Below are 23,153 nucleotides of genomic sequence, written 5' to 3'. Positions count from 1 at the left end.
AGATTAGGGACGGGAATAGCGAGTGCTTACTCCAACTCGAGTGGCCAATTGCGGGGATACGATTAGTTGCCGTACTCTTTTAGGTTAGAGGAGGCCAAGTTCTCCATTGCCGCCTCTGGTGGCCTTGCCGGCATTAATATGGGCCGTTATACCGGCCTGGTGCTGTAGGCATAGGTGCCCAAGAATAACCACATTGCAAACAGAAACATGAAGACACATTCGCAAGAACTCAAGACCGGATGGTCCATGAAAGAGCATGGCCCCGAAGAAACAACAGGCCCATGGCTTGCTGTAAATCAAGTCCCGAGCGAGGTTCATCTTGATCTTTTCGCAAACAAAAAGTGTGTTTCCTCTCAATTCCCAAGCCCCCCCAATTATACCGCGATGCGAAGGGGGTAAAAGCTAACCAGGTCGACCAGAATCCCAGACCCATTCCTCGACACCAACGAACTCGCCGTGCAATGGGTCGGCGAGAAAGACTGGGTGTACAAAACGACTTTCACGACACCGCAGGGATCCCAAGAGCATGGCGTGACGACCGCGCTTGTGTTTCGGGGCCTCGACACATTCACCACGATCTCCCTTAATGGAACGACAATCCTCACCACGGAGAACATGCACACGACCTACCGAGTCGACATCTCGACCTTGCTCCTCCCATTCACGCCAGAGGAGGAAACCGCAGAGAAAAGCAGCGCACAGAACGCCCTCGGAATAACCTTCCACTCCGCGCTCCTCCGCGGGGGCGAGCTCGTCGATACCCACCCGGAGCATACATTCCACGTCCGCCAGACAGAGGCAGGTCGGGTTCCCGTCCGCAAGGCGCAGTACCACTGGGGCTGGGACTGGGGTCCGATCCTGATGACCGCGGGGCCGTGGAGGCCTATTGTGCTAGAGACGTTTGTGGCGAGGGTTGAGGATGTTTGGGTGGAGTACCGCCTGAGCGGTGATGTGAGGACTTGTGAGGGGGAGATTTGTGCCAAGGTCGAGGGGTGTACAGGACAGTGGGTTGTTTTCTCGCTTCAACCCCAGGGAGGGGGTGAAGACGGAGAGGTTGTGAGAGAGAAAGTGCGCGTGGAATCCACCGACGACTCGGAGGGAATAGCTACAGTGAAGGTCCCCTTCACCCTGCATTCACCAGCTCTCTGGTATCCTCACGGCTACGGTCCTCAACCGCGGTACATTCTCTCCGCAGAGCTCCTCGACTCAGACGACAAACCTCTCGACCAACGCACAAAGCTCATCGGCTTCCGCCGCGCAGCCCTAATCCAGGACCCAGACGCCTTTGGCAAATCCTTCTTCTTCCGCGTCAACAATATCGACATTTTCGCCGGTGGCTCATGCTGGATCCCACCCGACAGTTTCCTCAGCCGGATGACTCGAGAGCGGTACAGCGAGTGGATGAAACTCCTCGTCGAGTCGAACCAGGCGATGATCCGGGTATGGGGAGGTGGAATCTACGAGGACGACGCGTTTCTCGAAGCGGCTGACGAACTCGGGATCCTTGTCTGGCACGATTTTGCGTTTGCGTGCGCGAGCTATCCAGTATTCGATGCGTTCCTGGCTTCGGTTGAGGTCGAGGTCAGGCAGAACTTGCGGCGGTTCAGGGGGCATCCGTCGGTCGTGGTTTGGGCGGGGAATAACGAAGATTATCAGGTTCAGGAGCGGTATAAGCTTGAGTATGACCCCGAGGACACGGATCCGGAGTCGTGGCGTCGGTCGACGTTTCCTGCGAGGTATATCTATGAGCATCTGCTGCCGAAGTGGGTCAGCGAGGAAGACCCGAATGTACTCTACCACCCTGGAAGCCCATGGGGCGATGGGAAACATACCTCGGATTCAACCGTCGGCGATATCCACCAGTGGAACAGTAAGCCTCCAGACTCTTTCTCCCTTTTCCTCACTCTCAACCCGGACTATGCTAACAGACAAAGTCTGGCACGGCCAAATGATCCCCTACCAGCGCGCCGCGTCACTATCCGGTCGCTTCGTCAGCGAGTTCGGCATGGAGGCGTATCCGCACCTTTCAACAATCCACCGGTTCGTCACGGACCCCTCCCAGAGGCATCCGGGGTCCATGATGATGGACTTTCACAACAAAGCTGCCGGACACGCCCGCCGACTGGCAACCTACCTCTCCGAGAACTTTCTCGTCCCAGCGGACCTCGCCTCGTACACGCATGCCACGCAGATCCTCCAGGCCGAGACAATGCGGTACGCATATAAATCATGGAGACGCATGTGGGGAGTGCCCGGGGCAAGGCAGTGCGGCGGGGCCCTGGTTTGGCAGTTGAATGATGCGTGGCCGGGTGTGTCGTGGTCTATTGTTGATTACTACGGGGTGCGGAAGCCGGCGTTCTATGCGATCAAGCGGGCGTTGACGGCGGTGGATGTTGGTGTTTCAAGGGAGCCGAGCGGGGATTGGACAGAGGGGCATGTGGATCCGTTTGAGGTTCTTGGTGGAATGGGGTGTCTGTTTGATGTCTGGATTGCGAGTAGTCGGCGTGAGAGGGTTGAGGTTCAAGTTGTGGTGCGGTTTATATCTGTTGCGTCGGGAGAGGAGGTTGCGGAGGGGATAACGAGCAGGGTGATAGCCGACGCGAATGCAACGACAGAGGTTCTGGCAGACCAGCGGATTAAAGTTTGCACAGCAGGGGACTCACCAGACAATCATGACCCATTCATCATCCACGCCGTGCTCCGGAGCAACGACGGACGAATTCTCGCAACCGATACCGACTGGCCACAGCCCCTGAAATACCTCGACTTTTCGAATCGCAATATCAGGGTCGAGGTCTCACCTTCTGGTGAATCCATTACGGTCTCGGCCAGTCGTCCAGTCAAGGGGTTTGTGTTCGAGGAGCGCGAGAGGCTAACGTTCAGCGACAATGGCTTCGACCTTGTGCCTGGCGAGGAGCGGGTTGTTACTGTAAGAAGGGAATCTGGACATAGCGAGGGGTTTAGATGGACGTATATCGGTGACGAGAGGAGGGGTACTCAATCATGTTAGCTGTACGCTTGGTATCATCCACCCTAGTGAAGCAGTTATATCAACCCGTTTTAATCAAGGATATGCTTGGGAAGCACGGGCCTGCCAGGCTGTTGGACGGGTCCCCAGTAGATTCCCAGTGAAGTCCCTAATGAGATGCCTTGTGAGATCTCTATGAGATCTTCAATGAAAGGAAGAATGAGATGGTAAATGAGAGGCTAACGGGATTGTTAATGAGCTGGCCTGGTTCAAAGCTTTGGTACGCACGTACTTTCTATGAGCAAGCCAGATGGTGAATGATTTGGTGAATGAAAATGTGAGCACTGTAGTGAATCATATAGTGGATAGGTTTGTGGGAGAAGTGAACGAGACGCTTTGCGAGCCACTGCTTTATAAAATGCGAATAAGACCTGACCTTTTTAACCAGCTACATCTATCCAATTCCAAATATGCTCTACCGGTTTCCAGAAGCAAAAATCTCCAGATTCTCATCTCATTCCTGACGAATATCGGCGATGATGTGGAAGAGTTACGAGCGTAACGATCGACCTTGCATTGGCCGGAGTCTCCGCTGGGATAATGGTGACCTTGCAAGAAGGGGAGGCGCGACGGGCCACCTGGCACCTGGGACCTGGCACGACGTAGTCAGGACAACACGTTCGGGCTCTCTTGCTAAAGGGGCAGGAAGGACCCAGTGCCGGGTAGCCCAGGTTAGATACCCATCGTCCCTCTCAACGTCTTCGCACGCACGCCCAATCTTGCACCTGTCTCCAAATCATGCTTCCTCCACAGATAGCGAAGCTTCATCTTTGAGGGCCACGCATTTGTACCCTCCCACCTCAGCTGCCGGGATCAACAACGGTTTCGAGCTCGGTGCAGCATTAGGCTGTAGCATCGGAGTTGCGATGCTGCAATTGTGCGGAGATGGATGCAGAGATGCAGACCGGCAAAGCCAGAGTATGTTGAGGAGCATCCCTCTTGTTGTGCACAGCTAATTACCTTGGATGGCGATTAGTCCGCATACAGACTTCAAGATTACCCCAGACGGGTACGAAATCAGCGGGGATTTTAGATACCTCAGCACTCTACGGGGCGACCAAAACCACCAGGATTGTATAGTATTTCAACTCTTGATAATGTTAGATTTGAGTTTACTAACATATTGGCGTGTGAAGATCTCAATACGCTTTTCGAAGTGAGGAACCTTTCCAGTGCGAACGCCCATACTGCCGCCGCGGCAACAGACCGAGAACAGCCTCAGAATACTGGTACCGGCCCCATGAGCCTTTTCACCCAGTCGACTCCGCATGATCTTACAAAGGCTGCGGAAGAGACCCAGAATACTGCTGGCCCCGCGGGCCGTTCACCACTATCAAACCCGGTCCGCTTCGCAAGATTCTACTGAATCACAATCGCACTCCCGAGATCACACTGAGCATCATCACAAATAAATTTCGAGAAGTGAAAACCAAGCCATGGCCGCTACCAACCAATCCCTGGCAATGCCAACAATGGCAGATGACGCCTCTTCAAAGGGGATGATTATACTTGGGGCCACGGTGGGAGTCCTTTTGGGGTCCCTCCTCACAATCCTCGGCCTCTTCGTGAGGCCCTGCTTCAAAAAGCGGAAGCCAGAGAGAGTATGTTTCATCCTCCTCGAAGTACCGCAATGCTAATCGCCCCGTAATACTCTTAGTCCTGAGATGCCGTGCAAACTCACGGATACCGGCTGCGAGCTTACTGGAGATCTCATATCTCTCGCCGAGGCCCAGGAAAATGGTCGCCTTGATAAGGGTATACCATCTTGTTCGCTCATGATTGCTTGGGCTTGCTAACGGAACGGCATGTGCAGCGATGGATGCCCTCATATACGCCGAACAGCGCTGGAAAAACTGCCCCTCAGCCCCGAGCAGCACGACTCCGTCCGCCTCCGCCTCCTCTACGACCCCGACTCCTCCGTCCTCTTCATCACATCTCCCTCTACCAAATGTGCCGACTGCGGCTCCTCCAGCCGCCTCGTGGTTTTGGCACCCCTGGCGCACACTGGGCAAGAAAAAGGCCCTTTTCATCAAAGTTTTGAATAATTCAGGAAGGACCGGCGGTAGTTTGCCCTGCGGAGCGTAACAAGGTCGCCCGAATTGGCCTTTGTAAACAAGAATATCGAAATGTATATATTAACTAAATACAATTAAAGCTCAGAGCAGGGCGGCCTGTTAGAAGGCCCACTTATGGCTCCTTTGTAAGGACTCGCTATTGCGATCCCCAATCTGGCACGGGGATTCAAAATCCTGTATTCCCTGAACTGCCAAGGCACACATGTCTCCTTTCATGTCATTTAGCTACATCTAGCGATTGCCTAGCTAGACAGCTCCATCGTTCTGACACACTTTTGAATGCATGCATCTTCTTTGGTCATGGCTGAGTTCTCTCCTGGAACCGTAGCGCGCTCTGTCACTTCCTCCCATCTTGGGACGGATTGAGCATTTCGTCCAAGATCACGATCGAACCACCTGCCGCAACTGCCTGCTCTCCTCTGCAGTCAGATCACGAAACTTGACTATCTCCAGGCGCCCAGCACCACCGATTCCTCCGCCTCCCTTTCCCTCGCGGCTTCTACTCCTCCGCCCCCTCCACCACACACTCCTCAACCAAGGGCCCTGACTGCGGCTCCCAACCGCCTCGTGGTCCAGCGCCCCATGGTCGACACCGTCCCGTCAAATGATTCATGGGACGAAGCCAAATGATGGCCGTAGGCCCACTAAGGACTTCTCGAGGTTTGTATAAGCGTCGGTTAGAACTACGAAGAGGACACGCGCACGTCCCATTCTACCCTATGTTGGATACCCTCCCCGTCCGCCTAAAACAGAAGCCAACAAGAACCCACCCCCATCGTAATGAGAAGCCTGCCATCGGGATATCTGCAAAACCAGAAAAATATCAGGCATCTACCCTCTTCGCAAAAGGGCCTGAGGTTCACGGAGGTTTTGGAGCGCAAGCTATCAACCAAAGGGTCTTCTTCTTGAGGCAGTGAAGGTTTAATGTTGATTCAAGCGGGGATCAATCGAGGTCGCGCAAGGGGTTATTCGAGAGGTCAAGCGAGGTCCAAGCGAAGGTCTCAGGAGCGCCCGTAGAGGTAGACACAGCTTCGTACATGGGAGGTCACATAAAGGTGCTGTAGGATATCTTGCCTCTGCATAGGATGACCATTGTGTGCAAGAAGAATAATGGTGAATATGATTCCGTTAAAGGTACCCTGCAACTGATAAACTAATAGTAAGAAAGATGTTGAAGCTGAACAGAAGAGGTTGTTATGGAGGGCACTTGGTCCAGCGCTCCTTCCCCAACAATGGGAAGAGTAACTCCAGTCCCGGAATGATCTCACGGGGAGGCAAAGTTGACAAAGATTGTTTACAGTTTACCAGGGTGAGTCACCGGATGAAGTTCAACTGAGTTTTCAGCAGGCAATCTCTTCTTCTCAGGCTCCTCCTAATCCCCGCGCACCTTGTCGTTGGCCATCAACAGCACATCATGGATCATCGCAAGCTGTGGTTCCGCGACAGCCCCTGGTTCTTATGGTACCGAATTGAATACAAAGTCCTCAAACATCATCCAACCGCAGCCCAGAAACTACGTCGGGTCCTCCACGACAAGCTCGGTCTCACGGAAAAGGAGTGGGCGGCCGTTGGACGCTTTTTCGTCAACCACGAGGCGTTGGGAGTCGCGACGCAACGCAACGAGTGGTTTGGCAAGGAATGCGCCCGGCTGGAGAAGATCCTCGACAACACCAAGAATCTCAACGCCGAGGAGTCAATCCAGGTCTCGAGCGAGTACCACCAAATCCGCGACGAGATGCGCCAGAACCAGGATGAATGGAGGCGCAGGGTTCGACTACTATGGAAAGCAGGGTGCGATATCGAACACACACCGATTGGCCGGGCGCTGTATGCATGTCAGGAAAGGGAGGGGTGGCACATGCATCCGTGGCTACGTTTGCAGCGTGAACAGGCCGGGGGCTGCTGCGGGCGCGGGTGTGGATGTTGCGAGAAACGACGGGGTACGCCGATGGGGTTCTGCGTTGGGCACTGTACCCCAGCTTGCCATTGCTGCATGGAGCATAGCGGACTCAGGCGGCCGATCGACGCCTTGGAGGATCCTGTTGAGCTTGGGTTCCGTGTTCGCCCAACCAAGGATGATTTTTACAGCAAGCAGATGATGGAGGTTACCATTTAGGATTGCTAGAAGATTCGCGAGTTGCTTGCTGCCCACGGAGCTGAAGGTTCGCATACATTGCCAACTTCAGTATATCGTGGTGCTTTGGTCCCCGGCTGCTCCTTGGGTGTCGCGAGTCTCGAATGCTAGGGGGGGGTTAGTTGAAGGAGAGGATTCGCCTGGATACCAAAAGCGTTCCTTAACAGGAAAACGCATAGGGATGAGGGAAAAGTCGTTTCTACAGCTTGGCAGGGGTGTACCAGGGCGAGTGTCTTTGCATCAGTGCCGGGATATGTCAGGATGTGGTCAAAGCGAGAGTATGGCAGCAGAATGCGGGACATTATTTTCGATCCCCATAGTATTACACTGAATTGGAATAATCAAAAGTCCTTGGCGACTTCCTTGCGTATCTTAAGTTCAAACTGTCTCCAAACAGCTTCAATGGTTGATGGGATACTGAATAGATCAAGCGCCTAATTATGAGCCTCATCACCGCACCACCTCGCCACTTTCAAATGAGTTGTCGCGGGAATCCCGCAGAGCATTGGAACCTTATGGCATGGCCCGAACATAAGCGTCCTCTCCATCCGGAATTCGTAACTCTCGACAAGGACAGGCTAACCCAAAAACTCCAAAATCGCCTCCGCCAGCCGCTGCGGATCCTCCTCGGGAATAAAGTGCCCACAGTCCAACCCTTTCCCACGTACATCCACTGCATACTCCTTCCACACGTCGAGCGGAGACGTCTTCCCGCCCGCGGGGGTCCCCTTTGCTCCCCAAACCGCCAGAACGGGGACCGTGATCTTGTTCCCCTTGTCTAGATCCTCCTGGTCGTACACGCGGTCGTAGAATGCGCCCGCGCGATAATCCTCGCATGTTGCGTGGATGCGTTCTTCGGCGCAGTATGCGCGGCGGTACCCGTCCAACACCGCAGCGTCAAAAGCGTCGAGGGTCTTCACCCCCGTCCACGCTGCGAGGCTATGCTCCAAGAATCCCTTGCCGCGATCCGTCCCGGCAATCATCCTCTCGGGAAACGGCGCAGGCTGTGCAAGGAATGTCCAATGGTACGCTTTCACCGCCATCCCCGCGTCCCCAAAGGAGCGGAACATGGACGCCGTCGGAATGATGTCGACGACAACGAGCTTCTGGACCCTCGAGGGAAAGTCAAGGGCAAGTCGGTACGCGACGCGGCCGCCGCGGTCATGGCCGACGACGTTGATCTTTTGATCGGCGTACCCGAGGGCGTCGACGACGGCGATGCAGTCCTGCGCCATGAGGCGCTTCGTGTATCCGGACCCGTTTGTGCTTTCAGGCGCGAGTGATGATGAGCCGTATCCGCGGAGGTCGAGCAGGATTAGGGTGAAGTGGGGGAGGAGGAGCGGGGCCAGTCTGTGCCATTGGATGTGGGTTTGCGGGAAGCCGTGGATGAGGAGGAGAGGGGGTTTTGGCGGGGTTGTCTTTGGGCTGGTGAGGGTGAAGATGGTTGGTCCTGAGGGGGTGGGGATGTGGTGGGTGGTGAAGTTGGGGAAGAGGGTGCGGTCGAGCTCTGTGGACATGATTGCGGTTGTAAGGGATGATTTTCGGGATGATATCAGCGGTCATTTCGAGTTTAAATAGTAAATGGGTGACTCAGAATACGATCCCAGCGACTTGTCACGTCATCGGGATTCGGGGGAGATGAGGGGTTTCCCATGATGCAGCACTACCGAGGTTGATACGGACATTTCCAGTCTCATCTCTTTCGCTACGCCCGACAAGCTTCAAAGATTTGATATAGACATTCCAAACTTCGGTGATATCTTGATTTGTAATATGCAGTAACTCGGGGCCATCGGCTTCTCCGGGATATGCCGCATACGTACATAACCCGCGCCCTAAAGCAGCTTATCCCCGAAAGCCTATATACAATTCCTGTTTCCAATGATCAACATGTCTTCGCTATCGGTTCCATACACCGGAAAACAATTCACCCTCTTCGTAACATTCCGCGTTGCGCCCGAAAACATTGAGCGGTTCAAAGAAGCCCATCGACCACTCTGGCGACACTGCGCCGACGAGCCCGAATGTCTTCTCTTTGATGTATTTCAGGATCTGGAGGAGCCAGGAAGATTCCGGTTTGTTGAGGTGTGGAATCAGAGCCGGGAGTGGTTTGAGAAGGTGCGTTCTGCCGCAGCAGTTCCTGTGGGCAAAAGGAAGGGGACTCTGGCCTGATGAGCGTCCACTTATTTGTGTGTGTAGCATCAAATGACCAAGCCGTACTATTCGATTCTGTGGGAAAAGTCGAAGCCGCTGTGGCTTGAGGATAGTATGCCTTGTCCTTTCCTTCTTCGTGGGGTTGCAGTTCGCTAATTACGCCTCGTCCTGCTCTGCAGTGAAACTCGAATCCTATGAGCGGGTAGGGGAAGGAGGCTGTATTCGGACTGAATACATCGAGGGGACCCGGAAAGTGGACTGAGAAATATGGGTCGATATCGAAGCGTTTTGAAGCGCCCTCCTGATAGAATCAAGGCTGTGATCAGGGCGGGGGTGTTGAGAGGAAAAAATGATGTAAATATCAGGATCCTTGAACGGCGCAGAAGAATGTCAGTGAGTACTTGGTAGCCGTGATGATCACCTTCAGATCACTTTTAGACCACTTAGTCTGCAAGAGACTCTCAGACTGGCCGCGTGATCGAGCACAGGCTCCACTGCCAGGGTTGAAGGAACCAACAACCGGGGCGGGGGCGAGAGGCTCTAGCTCTATTTTAAAGGACGATAACAAGCCAACACCAGAGCAGACCCCCGCCTTGGCCCGTTGACTAGCAAAGTGGCACTCGCCCAGCACAAGGACTGCGCGTCATCGCGCTTTAGGGTTACGCGACCAGCCAGCCCTACAATCTCTGCATATGCTTCGAGTGCCTAGGTACTCACCAGATGCAATAAGACCCCTTTAATCTTATGGTTTGCAAAATACGGTGCTTGTCCCTAACGAGGTGCTGCCTTCTATGGATTCCGAGTATCCATTGGGGACCTTTGTTGAGTCGTAAGACGACAGTTTATGAGAGCTTTTCCATGCATGTTTTCTATGGTCAATCATACTACTAACACTTGTTTTTTGGGCGCTATAGTCATCCATCGCTATTTGTAGATACCAGTTCCGTCCGCCTATGTATCTCAACCAACACCCAGTCCTTGTAAAAGGTGCCCGAAGATTCAACTCTGTATTCAGGACAGGCATCATACTTGGTATCCACATGATAGTACCCGCACGCCATTGTCAGGGATCGGGATCCCGCAGATCAAACACTGCGATGCGGATTCGGGAAATATCCACCGGGCATAGTGTGATTATTCTCTCATTTCTCCTGGCCTGCAAAGTGTGGGTATTGTGTGCATTTTCGCCGCAGTAGGCATCTTATTGGTTGCAAATCCTCAGGTCTTGAAGCAACATGAGAATTTAGAAAGCTGGCATTGAGACACTTTTCCTGGCAACTGCGAGGAGAAACCTCGTTCGGAAGCCGCAACGTACATTTGGATCAACAAGAACTGCCCGGAAGTACCGACTACAGCCTTGCGGGGCTTTGGAGTACCGGGTGTAATGAGTGTAAGTCATGACACGCCTTGGTACCTGGAACTATCCCTAATGATGATTGCAGTTTTATGAATCGCGATCGGTTACTCTTTGGCAGCGATCCAAGTGGAAGGTGTGGAAGTTCTTTCGAAGCCTGCATGGACAAACAGGTTTCTTTCTGCGATTATATCCCACAAACAAGGACCACTTTCATGGGCCACAGATACATGTTGATTGATTGGACCAACAACGAGGATGAACAGGTCCTTTCCAAGGTGTTCCGAACACCGCACACAGAAGAGCAAACCCAAAATCTATATCAAAGCATGGCGAAAATCATCGCGGCGGGTCACCGGCAGCTCTAGCGTTCGACATGCCTGCTATTCTGTGGCGCGGGACTATCACTTAGGTAGGGCCTTTCTTTGCTTTATCAAGCAACATTTCGCATACACCTTTAATGTAGAATAGACTCCGTGCTGATCCAGCGGTGTTGATGGTGATGCAGAAGAAGGCGAACTGGTTTTGCTTGGAGCAGAGAGGGGTTCAACTGGAAAAAGCAACTCGGCAGACGTGCCTCGCCCCTCCCCTTGACTTAGAGCGCATTAGACGTGGCCACACAATGTTGGAAGCGCTGGGTCTAGGATTGGCTGGCCATTCAAACTTGCGCTCGCACGATGGACGACAAGAGCGTCTAGACTTAGAGCCTTGGCTTGGCGGTGCTATATATTTTTAGTCCTATACGTCTGCATCCATTCTTGAGGTTGGAATGTGCGGACTTTTCATTATGTGATAATGCAAGTCGCTTGCTGCTCCTTGAGGCCAGGCCATACGCCTGTCGAAATATCTATCTGGATAAATCCGCCTTAGGCTTTCAGTGCTGTCTTTTCGATGTTTGCTACCACCACCAACGCCCAATTTCATGCTTGTGAGATCAACCCTCCATAGCGGGCCTTGTCCCTTCTGCGAAAACGGCGGCGGCATAGTGGAGGTGTAATTGGTTTCAAGTCCTTGTAGATTCGTTGGCCACTCGATCAGCAGGCATGGAGTTGAGAAGCTCCTTTGCATAGGCTGCCGCAGTGGCAGCGGCATAGTATCTCCACATGTCATTTTTATGGGAGTCAGCATAGTCGCTGATTCCCCGTATGACGAGACATGGAAAGTCGTTCACCAAGCCAGCTGCCTCCATCTCAAAGCATAGGATATCAAGATCGTGCTTCAAGCGATCACGAGTGATTGCGTCCTTCATGACTTGGTTCCCGGAAGCAATTAGCCCATAGTGGATTACTGGTTCGGTTGTATCCCGGGGTTTTCGAGGGATGGTCTTGGTGGAATCGCAAGAGGTACATGTTCTGTTCTTGCTTGCGTGATTGTGGTCCGACTGGTAGAGAAGATCGTTTTCAGCACCGGGATGGGAGAAGTTTGCTTTCAGTCGAGGATACTGTTCAACCATTTTCTGGAGATACAGTTGAATTTGATGCCCTAGGAGAAAATGCTGTGATTTGAGGTTGCTGACTGCAGTGAGCACGATGTTCGGGGCTCGGTTAAGGGCCGAGGTTATCATCAATCTGCCTTCCTCGATGGTTTTGCCAAAGTCATATTGAACCACGCCCGAGTACCGTCCATGGGGGGTCCCAACGACTACATCCCCCAATCGAACATCATCAGTCTCACTTGGTGCGGCCCCGCCGATCCCGACCATCAAGCCGAAGCGTAGACCTTGGAAGGTGGAACGCATCCGATTAGCCACAACGGCAGCCGATGTGGTCCCTGTCACTCCACTGGGAAGACACGCTAGAACAATGTTGTGGGAGCCGATGCGGCCAAGAACATAGTTGTTGTTATCAGCCCTGAGATCTTGTGGTAGACTGGGGTGTTCCTCGTCGAGCATAGCTCTTGCAGCAGCCATCTCCTCGGCGAGTGCACAAATCCATCCGACGTTGTAATCGTGGTGGGTCAGCTCATGGTGAGTAACGGCGCTGTTGATGTGGCATTCAGTGGTTTCCCTGCCAGTAGCAATCGCACATTGCGAGCCTCGTTGATCCCATTCGATAGACGTGGTCTGGCGAGACCGCATTGTCAATACAGACTCTGGACCGCGTAAGTCCATACTCAGGCGAATGTCTGCGTCTTCCAGTGAGATAAGATCCATCGTTTTCCACATATTAAGATTCAAGGTCGGTGCAGCTTCATCAAGATTGTCAATTGGCATGGACTGGCCAAACCCTTGCTCGAGCTCATCCTCCAAGCATTGAACAATTTCTCTGTAAACGAGGTCTTTCAACTGGTCGACTTGAAGTTCGTTATCGTCCGCGTCTAATCCGAAATCTAGGTCTAAACATGTTGCGATAGCGAGACGGTAGTTGTCTGTAAATTCAGATCCACATCTTTGAAATGCTTCTGTAGCGAGTCGGTATCTCGAATTCTCATCAATTGTCTGTACTGCGCACATTGCAAAACTTGAAGACTGCGCCAGTTCATAAACTGGCTTTCCCATGTAGAGCTCTATGAGCATAATGGCTAGCATCACCAGGTTAGGCTGCGAATGAAGTGGCAAATCATCCGGATCCATAAATTCGTCTGACTCGTCGGCCGTACTAAGTCCACCAGAGGAAGAAACATCAGGGTCTATTGCCAAGTGGATGAACGGCCTCAAGGGAAGTAACGTGCCGATGCGGAAGAAAATTATGCGCGATGTGTTGAAAAAGCCGGGTTGCAGCCAGGAAGTTCCATGTAGTTGCAGGAAGCAATGCCCTACCAGGACAGCCAACACTCGCTTAACCTTTTCCGACAGATTTGTTGGATGTCGTCTAACAATTTCCTCAAGAGATATAAAGTCATTTCCTATACAAAGTCGACTGTCCGAGGATCGGAATTTCCACACGTTACCATCTTCAACTTCTAGATTTAGACAGTACGCAGGAGACCGGCTTCGGATATGTTCGCAAAGTCGATACACGGGCATTCGATGGCCGCGGCGTCTTTTCCTAGCTGGCTGTTCATCAATTGCGATCTTCACTTCTGACTTCTTTTGCGGCAGTGTGCTTTGAATGAGGGCCTCCTGCCAATAGCTGTCACTGGAGCTGAGCAGGAGTTCGAACGAATATTGGTCGTCAATCTTGGGAGGCTTGCGATAGGTGGCGAGCTTCATCCGGGCAGCGTATTCGTGACAAGGCTCGCAAGAGCAGGCAATTGTCTTGGTGAGGGCGTTGAACATTGCACGCGCGGCAATATACACATTGCTAGGTGGCTCTCTCATTCCCTTTGGGTGTACACGACGTGCCTCTGTTGTCGACGTATCCGGATCGTCCAGAGCATCGACGCATTCCTCCAAGAAGGTGACCAACGCATCCCAGCAATTCGTCCCATCCAGGTGTATTTTGGCCACAATGTACAACACCTTCTCTTCCCTCGAGGTAAGCTCACCCCAGCGCTCATATAGCGCATCAAGATCGGAGGGCGCTGCCTGTTTTCCGGGTGATAATGCGCCATCGCTTGTGCGGAGGAGGGAGTAAAACTTCTTGAGGATAAGCCCCGCAAATGGATTCAATGCAGCGGACGATCCTGTTTCTTGAAATATTTTGATACGCTCGGATAGTAGCAAGCAGTTTGCATGCAGGTACCGATAGGTCGCGCGCAGTGTTTGTTCTTGCTCATCGCTTATGAGGCAGTCGGCGATCTCCTGGAACAGGTCGAGAGTCTTGATCAGGACAGGAACGAGTTCTGGTTTTTTCTGATCGGAATCGCATTAGTTTCAGAAACTCTTTCTGCTTCACTTTGTGAGGAACTGCAGAAACTCTTCTCACCAAGTTGGGGAGACCAAGTTCGCTCGCGCTAGGGATTGTGTATGACTGGCAACTCTTGCAAGTTGTCACTGTCTGCATTCTAGCTTGGATTCAGGATCTTCAGATAAATCATTCAAGAGGAGATATAATTGTCATCACAGGCGGATGTTTCGGTTTCAGAGAGTGCCAGATTGTTTGAAGAGTGAGAACCGAAGGTGCAGGTTGTGTTTGTCAGGAGAGAGCGGGGTAATTCTTCCTGCAGCTCCAGCCTTGCCATCTGCCATTTTCGATTTTCCTCAGCTTCGCCAGGAGGGAAACTGACACTTATACTTCACAAATAAGTGTTTCTAACCCAAATATAATCCAGTCAGTCACGGATGGCGGTGGTCCAGGATTCGGCGGTTGTGTCCATAGCGGAAACGGCAAGAGCGTGTCTTGACGCTTTCCAGCACTGCCTGGAACATACCAAGCAGCACAATCCGCGATCGCACTCATCGCTTGAAGACCAACTTGGACGTTTCTCAATCTGGGCGTCCAGTATAGGTGCCTTTGCGCCCAGGAGGGCTTCGCTCGATCATCGGCTGCGAATGGCCTCGGATGTTCAACGCTTGGTTTATGGCCTGTTGCAGACATTGAACGAGCATCTTCGAGCCTGTGGGTTACCTGGTTTCCATAACAGCTATTTATTGTCAGCTAACTAGGAATTGTGGTCAGATCTGTCGCATGCATCCCAACCATCTCCAGACCAAGACTTACTCGGCACGGCTTTGGAGCCCATATCGAAAGATATAACCCTCCTCCATCGGCTTTCGAATTCTATCCGCAGGGCAAGTCGTGAAAGTCAGAACCAACGAGCTGCAACCGACTTCAATTTAACAGATGAAGAGGGCAATGATGTGGGCCTAATATTCCGGGATCTGTTTGCGCGTGAATTAATTGCAAGGAAGTTCCCAGGATGTAGTGACACACTCCGGGTGCGGTTGGCGTCGGCGATGCTCCTCCGACGCAAACGCATTCTATACCGAAGATCGCGGCACAATCAATTAATAGAGACAAAGGACACGACGCAGACAGTCGAGCGGAAGGGACCATCCACAGCTCGGAGCAAGGCTAGTTCTGGAGCCACGACTGTCATCCCGGAGCAATTCAAGAGGGTGTCGATGGGACCCCTTGTAACGAGGGCATCGACTCTCCGGTTAACCGCTTCAGAGTCAACTTTGTTCCCGCCTGCGCCAAAAGCCCGGCTGGTACGAAGGCTCAAATCTCTAGGCAAGGATGAAATTTTAGAATCCATGACCACTCAGTCGACTCGCCAGTTTGAGACTTTGTCCATAAACAACGACGATGAATATCAACATCCCTCCGTAAAGACCACGGAACTGGACTTGGATAAAAGTGTTGAGCATGATGACAAACCGTGGTACGAGGGGAACTACGAAGTCGCTTGTCCGTACTGCTGCTGTATGCTTTCGAGTACCGACGTCATGGACGACAATAAGTGGAGGTATGCGTTCTTGACACCGCAGAGAACTTAGCATAATTATAGCACTGATAGTCAGTTGCAGAAACCATGTGAAACACGACTTGGACGCCTACGTTTGCCTGTTTGAGGACTGTAACTCGGCAGACACTCTCTACGACCACAGCGATGAATGGCTCAAGCATATGCGTGGGCATAAAGTTAGGTGGCGCTGCACAGCCAAGGCTCATGGTGTAATATACTTTGCCACTCAAGATGAGTATATAAAGCATATCCGGACCAAACATAAGGCATCAGAGCCCCAAGTTCAATTTCTCGCTGCTTCCAGTGGTCGTTCTTCGGGCCCTATTTTCAACTCCTGCCCCTTGTGCGGGGTGTCCGAGGTGTCCGAGCTCAGCGGGGGCTTGGAGGATCATATCGCCGCTCACTTGCGCTATCTTGCTCTGAAATCGTTGCCGTTCATTGATGAAGGCAACAATGATGCGACTGATGTATCCGTCAATTCCAGTGTGGCCGATGGAGGAAGCCGTAACACACTTAGCGAAGAGTTCCAGTACGATTCGCCAATGGGCCCAAGTGACCACATCCCCGCCAAGTCGGAACTTGAAGCTAGTGACGACAACGATCACAAAAGTCGGTCGGCCGAAGGCCATGATCCTGATAGCCCCGTTGGTGAAGGGAAAGATTCAGGCCTCACCATGGTCAAAGATATGGACGACGAGCTAGAAATAAAGCTCGCATTGGGCTCTCCTTCCACCTCAACTTCGAGTACCCATTCAGATCCTCCGCCTTCTTTTCTACACATTACCCGCAGCATGAATCATCCCCTTCCGACTGCGTTGGAGGCGCCTACGACCCGAGATCCAGGATGCCTTGCCGCCGCGAACATGAACATGGACAGCGCGCAAATTGAGCCCATTTCCGGAGCGCCTGGCTGGAGCAGCAGCATGTTTACACAGCCTGCTATACCCCTAAATTATTCGACGGCTTTATTGGATAGAGAGCCAGGCCACCTGCAACGCCGAAATTATGTTTTCAACAGTACCCCGATGTATGCCTTTTTCCCCATATTTCTTCAATCTCGTCTCCTCTCATCACGCCTACAAGAGTGAACTGACCGAAAATAATCCTGTAGCATGCATGTCACTACTCCCATCCTCAAATGCGAATGGGTTGGCTGCCGCAGCTCCACGCAATTCAGGCTCGCGGGTGATCTCCTTCGCCACGTTAGAAAAATTCATCTCACACCTATGGCGTACCCGTGTCTCAATTGTCCAATGCGCTTTGGGAGGAAGGACCACCTCGATTCGCATATGAAGCGCTGTCATGATGTCTCTACTGACTAGGGGCGCTCTTTCCTGGTCAATCCATTCTATTCCACTAAATGCGCGTTTGCCACGGAGTTGTTGGAGGGTTAGGTAGATGGGGACTTACAACTCACGATCAAGAAGACTATGGATTGAAAGTCGTAGTGAGGCTAGTGTCCTCTGAGAAAATACTTGTCCATTATGCCACCGATTGCGCTTAAAGTCTAGTTCTATATAGAACATCTTCGACGTCGTTCTGTTGAGCGTTCGAATTGTTCCCTCTTGCGGCAGATCCATGTGTCGTGGATATCTTTCTCAATTGTAGAAGTTTGGTCTGTTAATTATAGTCACGAGCTACTCCACGAATGTCAATGATGGGAACGGAACTATAATAAAATAGAAGAAGGCGGAGGGAACGGTGTCCTCGATGACCAGTACGAGCCCACTGAATACTCTCGGGGTTGTCTCGTTGGGGCAAACGGCAATTTGGAAGCCGCACTAGAATGTCTTCACCACGCATGACCCGCCACTAGCCGTAATCTAGTGGTAAAAATATCTTGCCAATACATTCTATCTATTTTGGCTATTGGAGATACCTAAAGGCGGCAACCATAAGCTTCGAGAATGGTCTTGCTGAGCAATCTTGACATATAGACTGAAGTAGCGGCCGCTAGTGACAGCATCAGTCGGCAGCCTGTCCAACGTTTCAGATAAATTTGGGCTTACTTTATTTTGTCCTGGCCGAGATGTGAATAATGAATGAAACAACATCTCATCCTTCACTAGGTAGTTCTGCTGCTGTCATTCCCTGCGAAACTGGCTCAGAGTGTAGTAGAGACCCTAGTCATTCTGTGCTGAATTGGAGTGGCCGAGCGGCGAGTGGTACATAGCATTCTCGCCACTCGATGTCCATTTGCGTAATTGTAATCGCTTCAAGGGGAAGCTTCCATATGCCTTGGAGGTTTTGATTATATCCTCCCTCCGCTCACCAGTGCAATCGCCACCCACTGCTTCTTGCACCCAGTCAATCTGCAAATCCTTGAGAATCAGGCGAATTAATCAGAACCCAACCTTTTGCAAGACCAGAATCAAAGATAGAACATGATCCAAAAAGCTTAAGTTTAACATACACCTGCGTGAGCACCCGTCAGCGAGATTTACGTGATGGTTGATCATCTCAACCCCACTGGCCTTTTCCGAGAACTATATAACCTAGAGTCCACCATGTCGTTGTCGTACAGCCACTCTAGAAAAACACACCGTCCAGCTCTAATATATCATTCCATACGCTAGAAGAGGAAGAAACTCACCCCGCAAAACCAAAATGCCCCTCCCCACCCGCCCCCTCGGCACCCACGGCCCCCAGGTCCCAGCAATCGGCTACGGGATGATGGGCCTAAGCGCCTTTTACGGCCCCCGCCTCCCGGACACCCAACGCCTCGCCTTCCTGGATAAACTCTACGCCTCCGGCCAACGCTTCTGGGACACCTCGGACATCTACGGGGACAGCGAGGATCTACTGGGGACGTGGTTCAGCATGAACCCCGAGAAGAGGAGCGACGTTATCCTCGCGACGAAGTTTGGGAATCTGGGGGCTGGCGTTGCGAGGACGGACCCTGAGTATGTGCGACAGGCCTGTGAGAAGAGTCTACGCAGGTTGAAGACCAGTTATATCGATTTGTATTATGTGCATCGGGCGGATCCGAATGTGCCGATTGAGGCGACTGTTAGGGCTATGGAGGGGTTAAGAAAGTGAGTTCTATTTTATCTCTAGAGGGCTCACTAACTCTGTACTTCTACTCTAGACAAGGCAAAATCCGCTCCCTCGGCCTCTCCGAAGTCTCCGCCACAACCCTCCGCCGCGCGCACGCTGTCTCCCCCATCGCCGCCGTGCAAGTTGAATACAGCCCCTTTGCACTGGAAATCGAATCCCCCCAGACAAACCTCTTCGCCACATGCAAAGAGCTCGGCGTCGCCGTCGTGGCGTACTCCCCACTCGGCCGGGGGTTCCTAACAGGCGCACTAAAGAGCATCGACGACCTGGACCCCGACGACTTCCGTCGCAAGGTTCCCCGATACTTTCCGGAGAATTTTAGTAGGAATATTGTGCTTGTGAAGGAACTTGCAAGGGTCGCGGAGAGGAAGGGGTGCTCGACAGCGCAGTTGGTTCTGGCGTGGTTGTTGGCGCAGTGGGGGATGGTTATTCCGATTCCTGGCACGACGAGGTGGGAGAATTATGAGGAGAATATGGGGGCTTTGGATGTGCAGCTTAGTGAGGATGAGGTGGGGGAGATTCGGGGGGTGATTGAGAGGGCCGAGGTTGTTGGGGCGCGGTTTCCGGAGGCCTGGACGAAGCATTTGTTCGTGGATACTGTGCCTCTTGAGGAGTGAGATCAGGTCTAGGGTAGCGCTGCTTTGCGGCAATTGGGGCCAGAGTCCGGTTCTGTTTGTAAGTTTGGAATTGTTGTTTCGTCGGATGAGACGGCAGCGCGTTGTTGGTCTAAGAGTTAGGGTTAGTTGAACCACTGTATAGTTGCTTGGAACCCATCCCTTGGCGCCTTGGTAAAGACGTATCGTCCATATTAACGGATCAGAGTGTGCGTCTTACACGGTGTTCAAGTAGGTATAGGGGGCATAGTCGTCGTTCGTCTTTCATACGAGGTATCGTTGAAATTGCCGAGCTCCAGCTTGTGAGGACAGAGGTCTACAGCCTGGTTTTCCTACTAGAAGACATAACATCACATATATTCCACAACGCATCAAAGTCTCCTCAAAAGAAGATGGCGCCTTCATCACCACAGATCCCGCGTTTTCGGCTCGATCAAATTAATACGAGCGAGCCGGAGCAAATATCAGTGACTGCCTATCAAGCAGAATCTTGGCGAGCCAGGAATACGAGGAGGCTGGGCTTTCTCCAGCCTCAGGCTCTCCTATCATCTCCTCAATTCTGACTCCCTAGATCCAAAAAAAAAAAAAAGAAAAAAGAAAAAAAATGTCTCTCTTAACCCTCCCCTTGACAATCCTGGAAGCCATCCTCAGCCTCGCCCTGGACCTCCCTCTTCCCGCAGGGCGTACACTAGATGGCGGACAATGCAGGACAGTAATCCTCTGGGGAGACATCACACACAACGCAAAAGGAACCAAAGAATTTATCCATGCCACCGTCTCACTCTTCTTTGCCTCGCGACAGCTCCACAACGTCGCCGCACCGCTCTTCTACAGCAGAACGACCTTTGCTTTTGAGGATATTGAATGTCTAGGTGTCTTTCTAGATACTATTGGCTTTTTGAATCGGCAGAGTCTGCGGTATGTGGTGATTTACCTTGAAAGGGGCGACCCGTCGAAAGATGGCAATGGTGGTGATGGTGATGAGGATGACTTGACGGCGGCCTTTCTGCAAATAGCCACAACGACCCTGCCCAGCCTCCCTGCCGCGCTTCGGGGGTTGTGGGTCTTTTTCCCGTTCAAGGAGCAGTCACTGGCTATTGATGAGGAGACTAAGGCGGTGCATCTGCCCCTCCGCGCGGCACTGCAAAGGTTCGGGCGTATTGAGGAGCTTGTGCTGGTTGGTTGTCCACACGACGTTTCCTGGGATATTTTATACGGCGGTGGAGGCCCGCCGGGGACCGAGGAGAAGACATCATCCGTGTGGCCATCTCTTTCGGCGCTGCGTCTCGAAGGAAGTCTGCCGTCCAGGATTGGCGGCGTCAGCCTTGCCACAGCACTCTCGGCCGCGAATCTCCCTTCTCTTACACACTTGGAATTCCAAGGCCTTGATGATGGAGGCCGCGGCAATAAACAAGCTGAAACAACATTCCTTGTTGATGCTATTCAAGCCGCGCGGCCCTTGCGGACATTCCGTTGGTTGAGAGAGAGTGAACCACAGTCCCGGGCCATCAGTGGGCCTCCCGTTCCTCAATTTCTAACCGATTTGCACATTCACACCCTAATCAGCCGGCATGGGGATGCACTGCAAGACGTGAAGATTGATCTCGCGGGCTCCTTAGCCCGGGACTATGCCCATGGTATTACCGAGGCTTCCCTGGCATCGGTATTAGTTTCTCTGCCCGTGCTAAAGCGCGCAACGATCCTAGCACCTTTTCTTGACTTGGTCAAATTCTTTCAAGCCATTGTTGGCTCGGATACGGAATCGCTTTCGCCTCCATCGCGGCATACCCTCACTTCATCGCTGGGGTCCCTAAGGCTCAGCCTCGGGAGCGAAGAGGACATGCTGAATAGTGCGCTGAGCAGCAGCAAGTTAGCGTCGCTCTTCCTCCGCTCAAAACTCTGCAATATATCGCAGCTCCGGCTCCGGGTTGTTGTCGGAACGAGGCCCAGGATCACCAAGTCTGTTCGCTCGCACAAGATTCTGCGTGATAATGAGAAGCGGTATCCCGAGCTGGAGCAAGCTTTTTTCGCGTGCATGGCGGAATGCCGACATCGTTCAGATATGCGTACCGACTCGGAACAGGGACCGGCTGAGAGAGAGGATCGGTGTGCGCTGTCGCTGGTTGATGTCTATGATTATAGTCCTTTCTGGGATGATTCGCGAGATGAGTGGTGTGAGGAAGATGTTTGTGCTGGAGGCCCTGATGATGACCTTGAAGATGGAGATAACGGAGACGATATTAAGTAGTAAAGTGTATCTCAGCGAGAGAAGAAGTGAGAAGTGCAAGCAACGGACCGAGAAAGTCCTATTGAAAATCGCTCTGTGCATTTCGAGTGGGCGATCAGGCAGGGACAAGCTTAGCGCTCCGAGTGCAGCGCTCAGAGCCTAGGAATCAGCGCAAGCCTCACGCTATACTTCAGCCCATAGCGCCAGGCGCTTATTGAGGGGTTTGCTTAGATTGGATCAGGAGCACAATCAAGGAAGCGGCATTATGCGCCAGGATCAAGGCAGGCCAAAAATAGTTTCCGGACGACTGATTGAAGCGTGATGCAGAATACAGTCTGAAGGAGGAAATGTGGCATCCAGCTGCGCACTCGACAAGAACAACAGATTCCACTGCCCGCCCGGGCAAGCAAGTAACTGCCCTTTTCTCCTGAATAATAAGGGTCAAGACCCATTCTTCTCCACTGCGGCCTTGAGCACCGGACAACCTCTGATCGGTCGTACTTGACTGCCCAGTCTACAGGCGTGCGGTCCTTCGCATTTTGGATGGTTGGATCTGGGCGGTGATTAAGGAGGTGCTGTACTACGTGTAGCTTACCGAGTTGGGCGGCGTGGTGCAGGGCAGTCCCGCAACCGATCCGAAAGTACTAGTAGGAGGAGATACGATGGTCCTCGTACATCTTCTTGTTGATCGATAACCCTCTCCCCAGAACCATGTCCAGCACGGGGATCTCTTCGGAATACACCAACACGGCGTGGTGGAGGAGCTGTCCCTGGTGGTTGTCCGTGCCGGGGTTATCGAGGAGCAACTTGACGGTAGAAACAGCATCATCTTTGACATCTTTAGGAAAGGGGGTATAGTCAATCACAGATTGCTAATTGGGATCGGCCTCATGTGCCAGCGCCAAACGACCGTGTGCTCGTCTGCAACAGCGTATCCAAGGACAGGCAGTCGACCCTCAGCAAAGGGTTCGATGATGTTCCAGTTGTCCTTGGGGAACTCCAGGAGCACCCTTTTGGCTCTGTGTTGAGCGGCAGTGATCGCACAGCCGGTGTAGAACTGGTCCGTGAAAGATGAACGTCGAGACAATCGCAGAGTTGTCATGTCCGATCGCTGCCTCCATCACGTAGCTTAGCTCCCGACTTTTGTAGTTACCCACAAGCCATTTGTCGGATTTTTTTCGAACCCAGGCCCCAGGACGACTTATGGATCGCCTTCTTGTT

General features: G+C 52.4%; 9 protein-coding genes across 9 annotated transcripts; 7 read left to right on the top strand and 2 right to left on the bottom strand.

Annotated features, from left to right (window-relative positions):
• Positions 1–207: 207 nt before the first annotated feature.
• On the top strand, positions 208–3,010 carry BJX68DRAFT_269791 (beta-mannosidase; the record flags this gene model as incomplete). Its single annotated transcript, XM_071046437.1, has 3 exons — positions 208–341; positions 420–1,870; positions 1,935–3,010. The coding sequence occupies 3 exons, from the start codon at positions 208–210 to the stop codon at positions 3,008–3,010; spliced, it is 2,661 nt and encodes an 886-aa protein (XP_070896046.1).
• Positions 3,011–4,500: 1,490 nt separating this feature from the next.
• Positions 4,501–5,113, top strand: BJX68DRAFT_269789 (uncharacterized protein; the record flags this gene model as incomplete). The annotated part of the gene is made up of 3 exons (XM_071046436.1): positions 4,501–4,629; positions 4,693–4,783; positions 4,842–5,113. The coding sequence occupies 3 exons, from the start codon at positions 4,501–4,503 to the stop codon at positions 5,111–5,113; spliced, it is 492 nt and encodes a 163-aa protein (XP_070896045.1).
• Positions 5,114–6,517: 1,404 nt separating this feature from the next.
• Positions 6,518–7,219, top strand: BJX68DRAFT_269788 (uncharacterized protein; the record flags this gene model as incomplete). Its single annotated transcript, XM_071046435.1, has 1 exon — positions 6,518–7,219. The coding sequence occupies one exon, from the start codon at positions 6,518–6,520 to the stop codon at positions 7,217–7,219; it is 702 nt and encodes a 233-aa protein (XP_070896044.1).
• A 301-nt stretch (positions 7,220–7,520) lies between these two features.
• BJX68DRAFT_243279 (alpha/beta fold hydrolase) lies at positions 7,521–8,762 on the bottom strand. The gene has a single exon (XM_071041131.1). It carries the CDS (start codon positions 8,752–8,754, stop codon positions 7,816–7,818), a length of 939 nt encoding a protein of 312 aa, XP_070896043.1. The 5' UTR covers positions 8,755–8,762; the 3' UTR covers positions 7,521–7,815.
• Positions 8,763–9,127: 365 nt separating this feature from the next.
• On the top strand, positions 9,128–9,653 carry BJX68DRAFT_269786 (putative quinol monooxygenase; the record flags this gene model as incomplete). The annotated part of the gene is made up of 3 exons (XM_071046434.1): positions 9,128–9,355; positions 9,437–9,503; positions 9,571–9,653. 3 exons carry the CDS (start codon positions 9,128–9,130, stop codon positions 9,651–9,653), a joined length of 378 nt encoding a protein of 125 aa, XP_070896042.1.
• A 2,095-nt stretch (positions 9,654–11,748) lies between these two features.
• BJX68DRAFT_277842 (uncharacterized protein) lies at positions 11,749–14,629 on the bottom strand (the record flags this gene model as incomplete). The annotated part of the gene is made up of 2 exons (XM_071048404.1): positions 11,749–14,478; positions 14,552–14,629. The coding sequence occupies 2 exons, from the start codon at positions 14,627–14,629 to the stop codon at positions 11,749–11,751; spliced, it is 2,808 nt and encodes a 935-aa protein (XP_070896041.1).
• Positions 14,630–14,907: 278 nt separating this feature from the next.
• BJX68DRAFT_269784 (uncharacterized protein) lies at positions 14,908–17,122 on the top strand (the record flags this gene model as incomplete). Its single annotated transcript, XM_071046433.1, has 3 exons — positions 14,908–15,184; positions 15,245–16,034; positions 16,096–17,122. 3 exons carry the CDS (start codon positions 14,908–14,910, stop codon positions 17,120–17,122), a joined length of 2,094 nt encoding a protein of 697 aa, XP_070896040.1.
• Positions 17,123–18,641: 1,519 nt separating this feature from the next.
• Positions 18,642–19,871, top strand: BJX68DRAFT_277840 (NADP-dependent oxidoreductase domain-containing protein; the record flags this gene model as incomplete). Its single annotated transcript, XM_071048403.1, has 2 exons — positions 18,642–19,069; positions 19,123–19,871. 2 exons carry the CDS (start codon positions 18,642–18,644, stop codon positions 19,706–19,708), a joined length of 1,014 nt encoding a protein of 337 aa, XP_070896039.1. The 3' UTR covers positions 19,709–19,871.
• A 438-nt stretch (positions 19,872–20,309) lies between these two features.
• Positions 20,310–21,953, top strand: BJX68DRAFT_269782 (uncharacterized protein; the record flags this gene model as incomplete). Its single annotated transcript, XM_071046432.1, has 1 exon — positions 20,310–21,953. One exon carries the CDS (start codon positions 20,310–20,312, stop codon positions 21,951–21,953), a length of 1,644 nt encoding a protein of 547 aa, XP_070896038.1.
• Positions 21,954–23,153: the final 1,200 nt, after the last annotated feature.

Source organism: Aspergillus pseudodeflectus (genome assembly GCF_044049435.1).
Source record: "Aspergillus pseudodeflectus strain CBS 756.74 chromosome Unknown BJX68scaffold_42, whole genome shotgun sequence".
In the NCBI taxonomy this organism is placed as follows: Eukaryota; Fungi; Ascomycota; class Eurotiomycetes; order Eurotiales; family Aspergillaceae; genus Aspergillus; species Aspergillus pseudodeflectus.
This window is presented reverse-complemented; position numbering and strand designations above follow the sequence as displayed.

Excerpts from the sequence above, each read along its gene's own strand:
- BJX68DRAFT_243279 (XM_071041131.1), bottom strand. The coding sequence starts at position 8,754 with ATGTCCACAGAGCTCGACCGCACCCTCTTCCCCAACTTCACCACCCAC.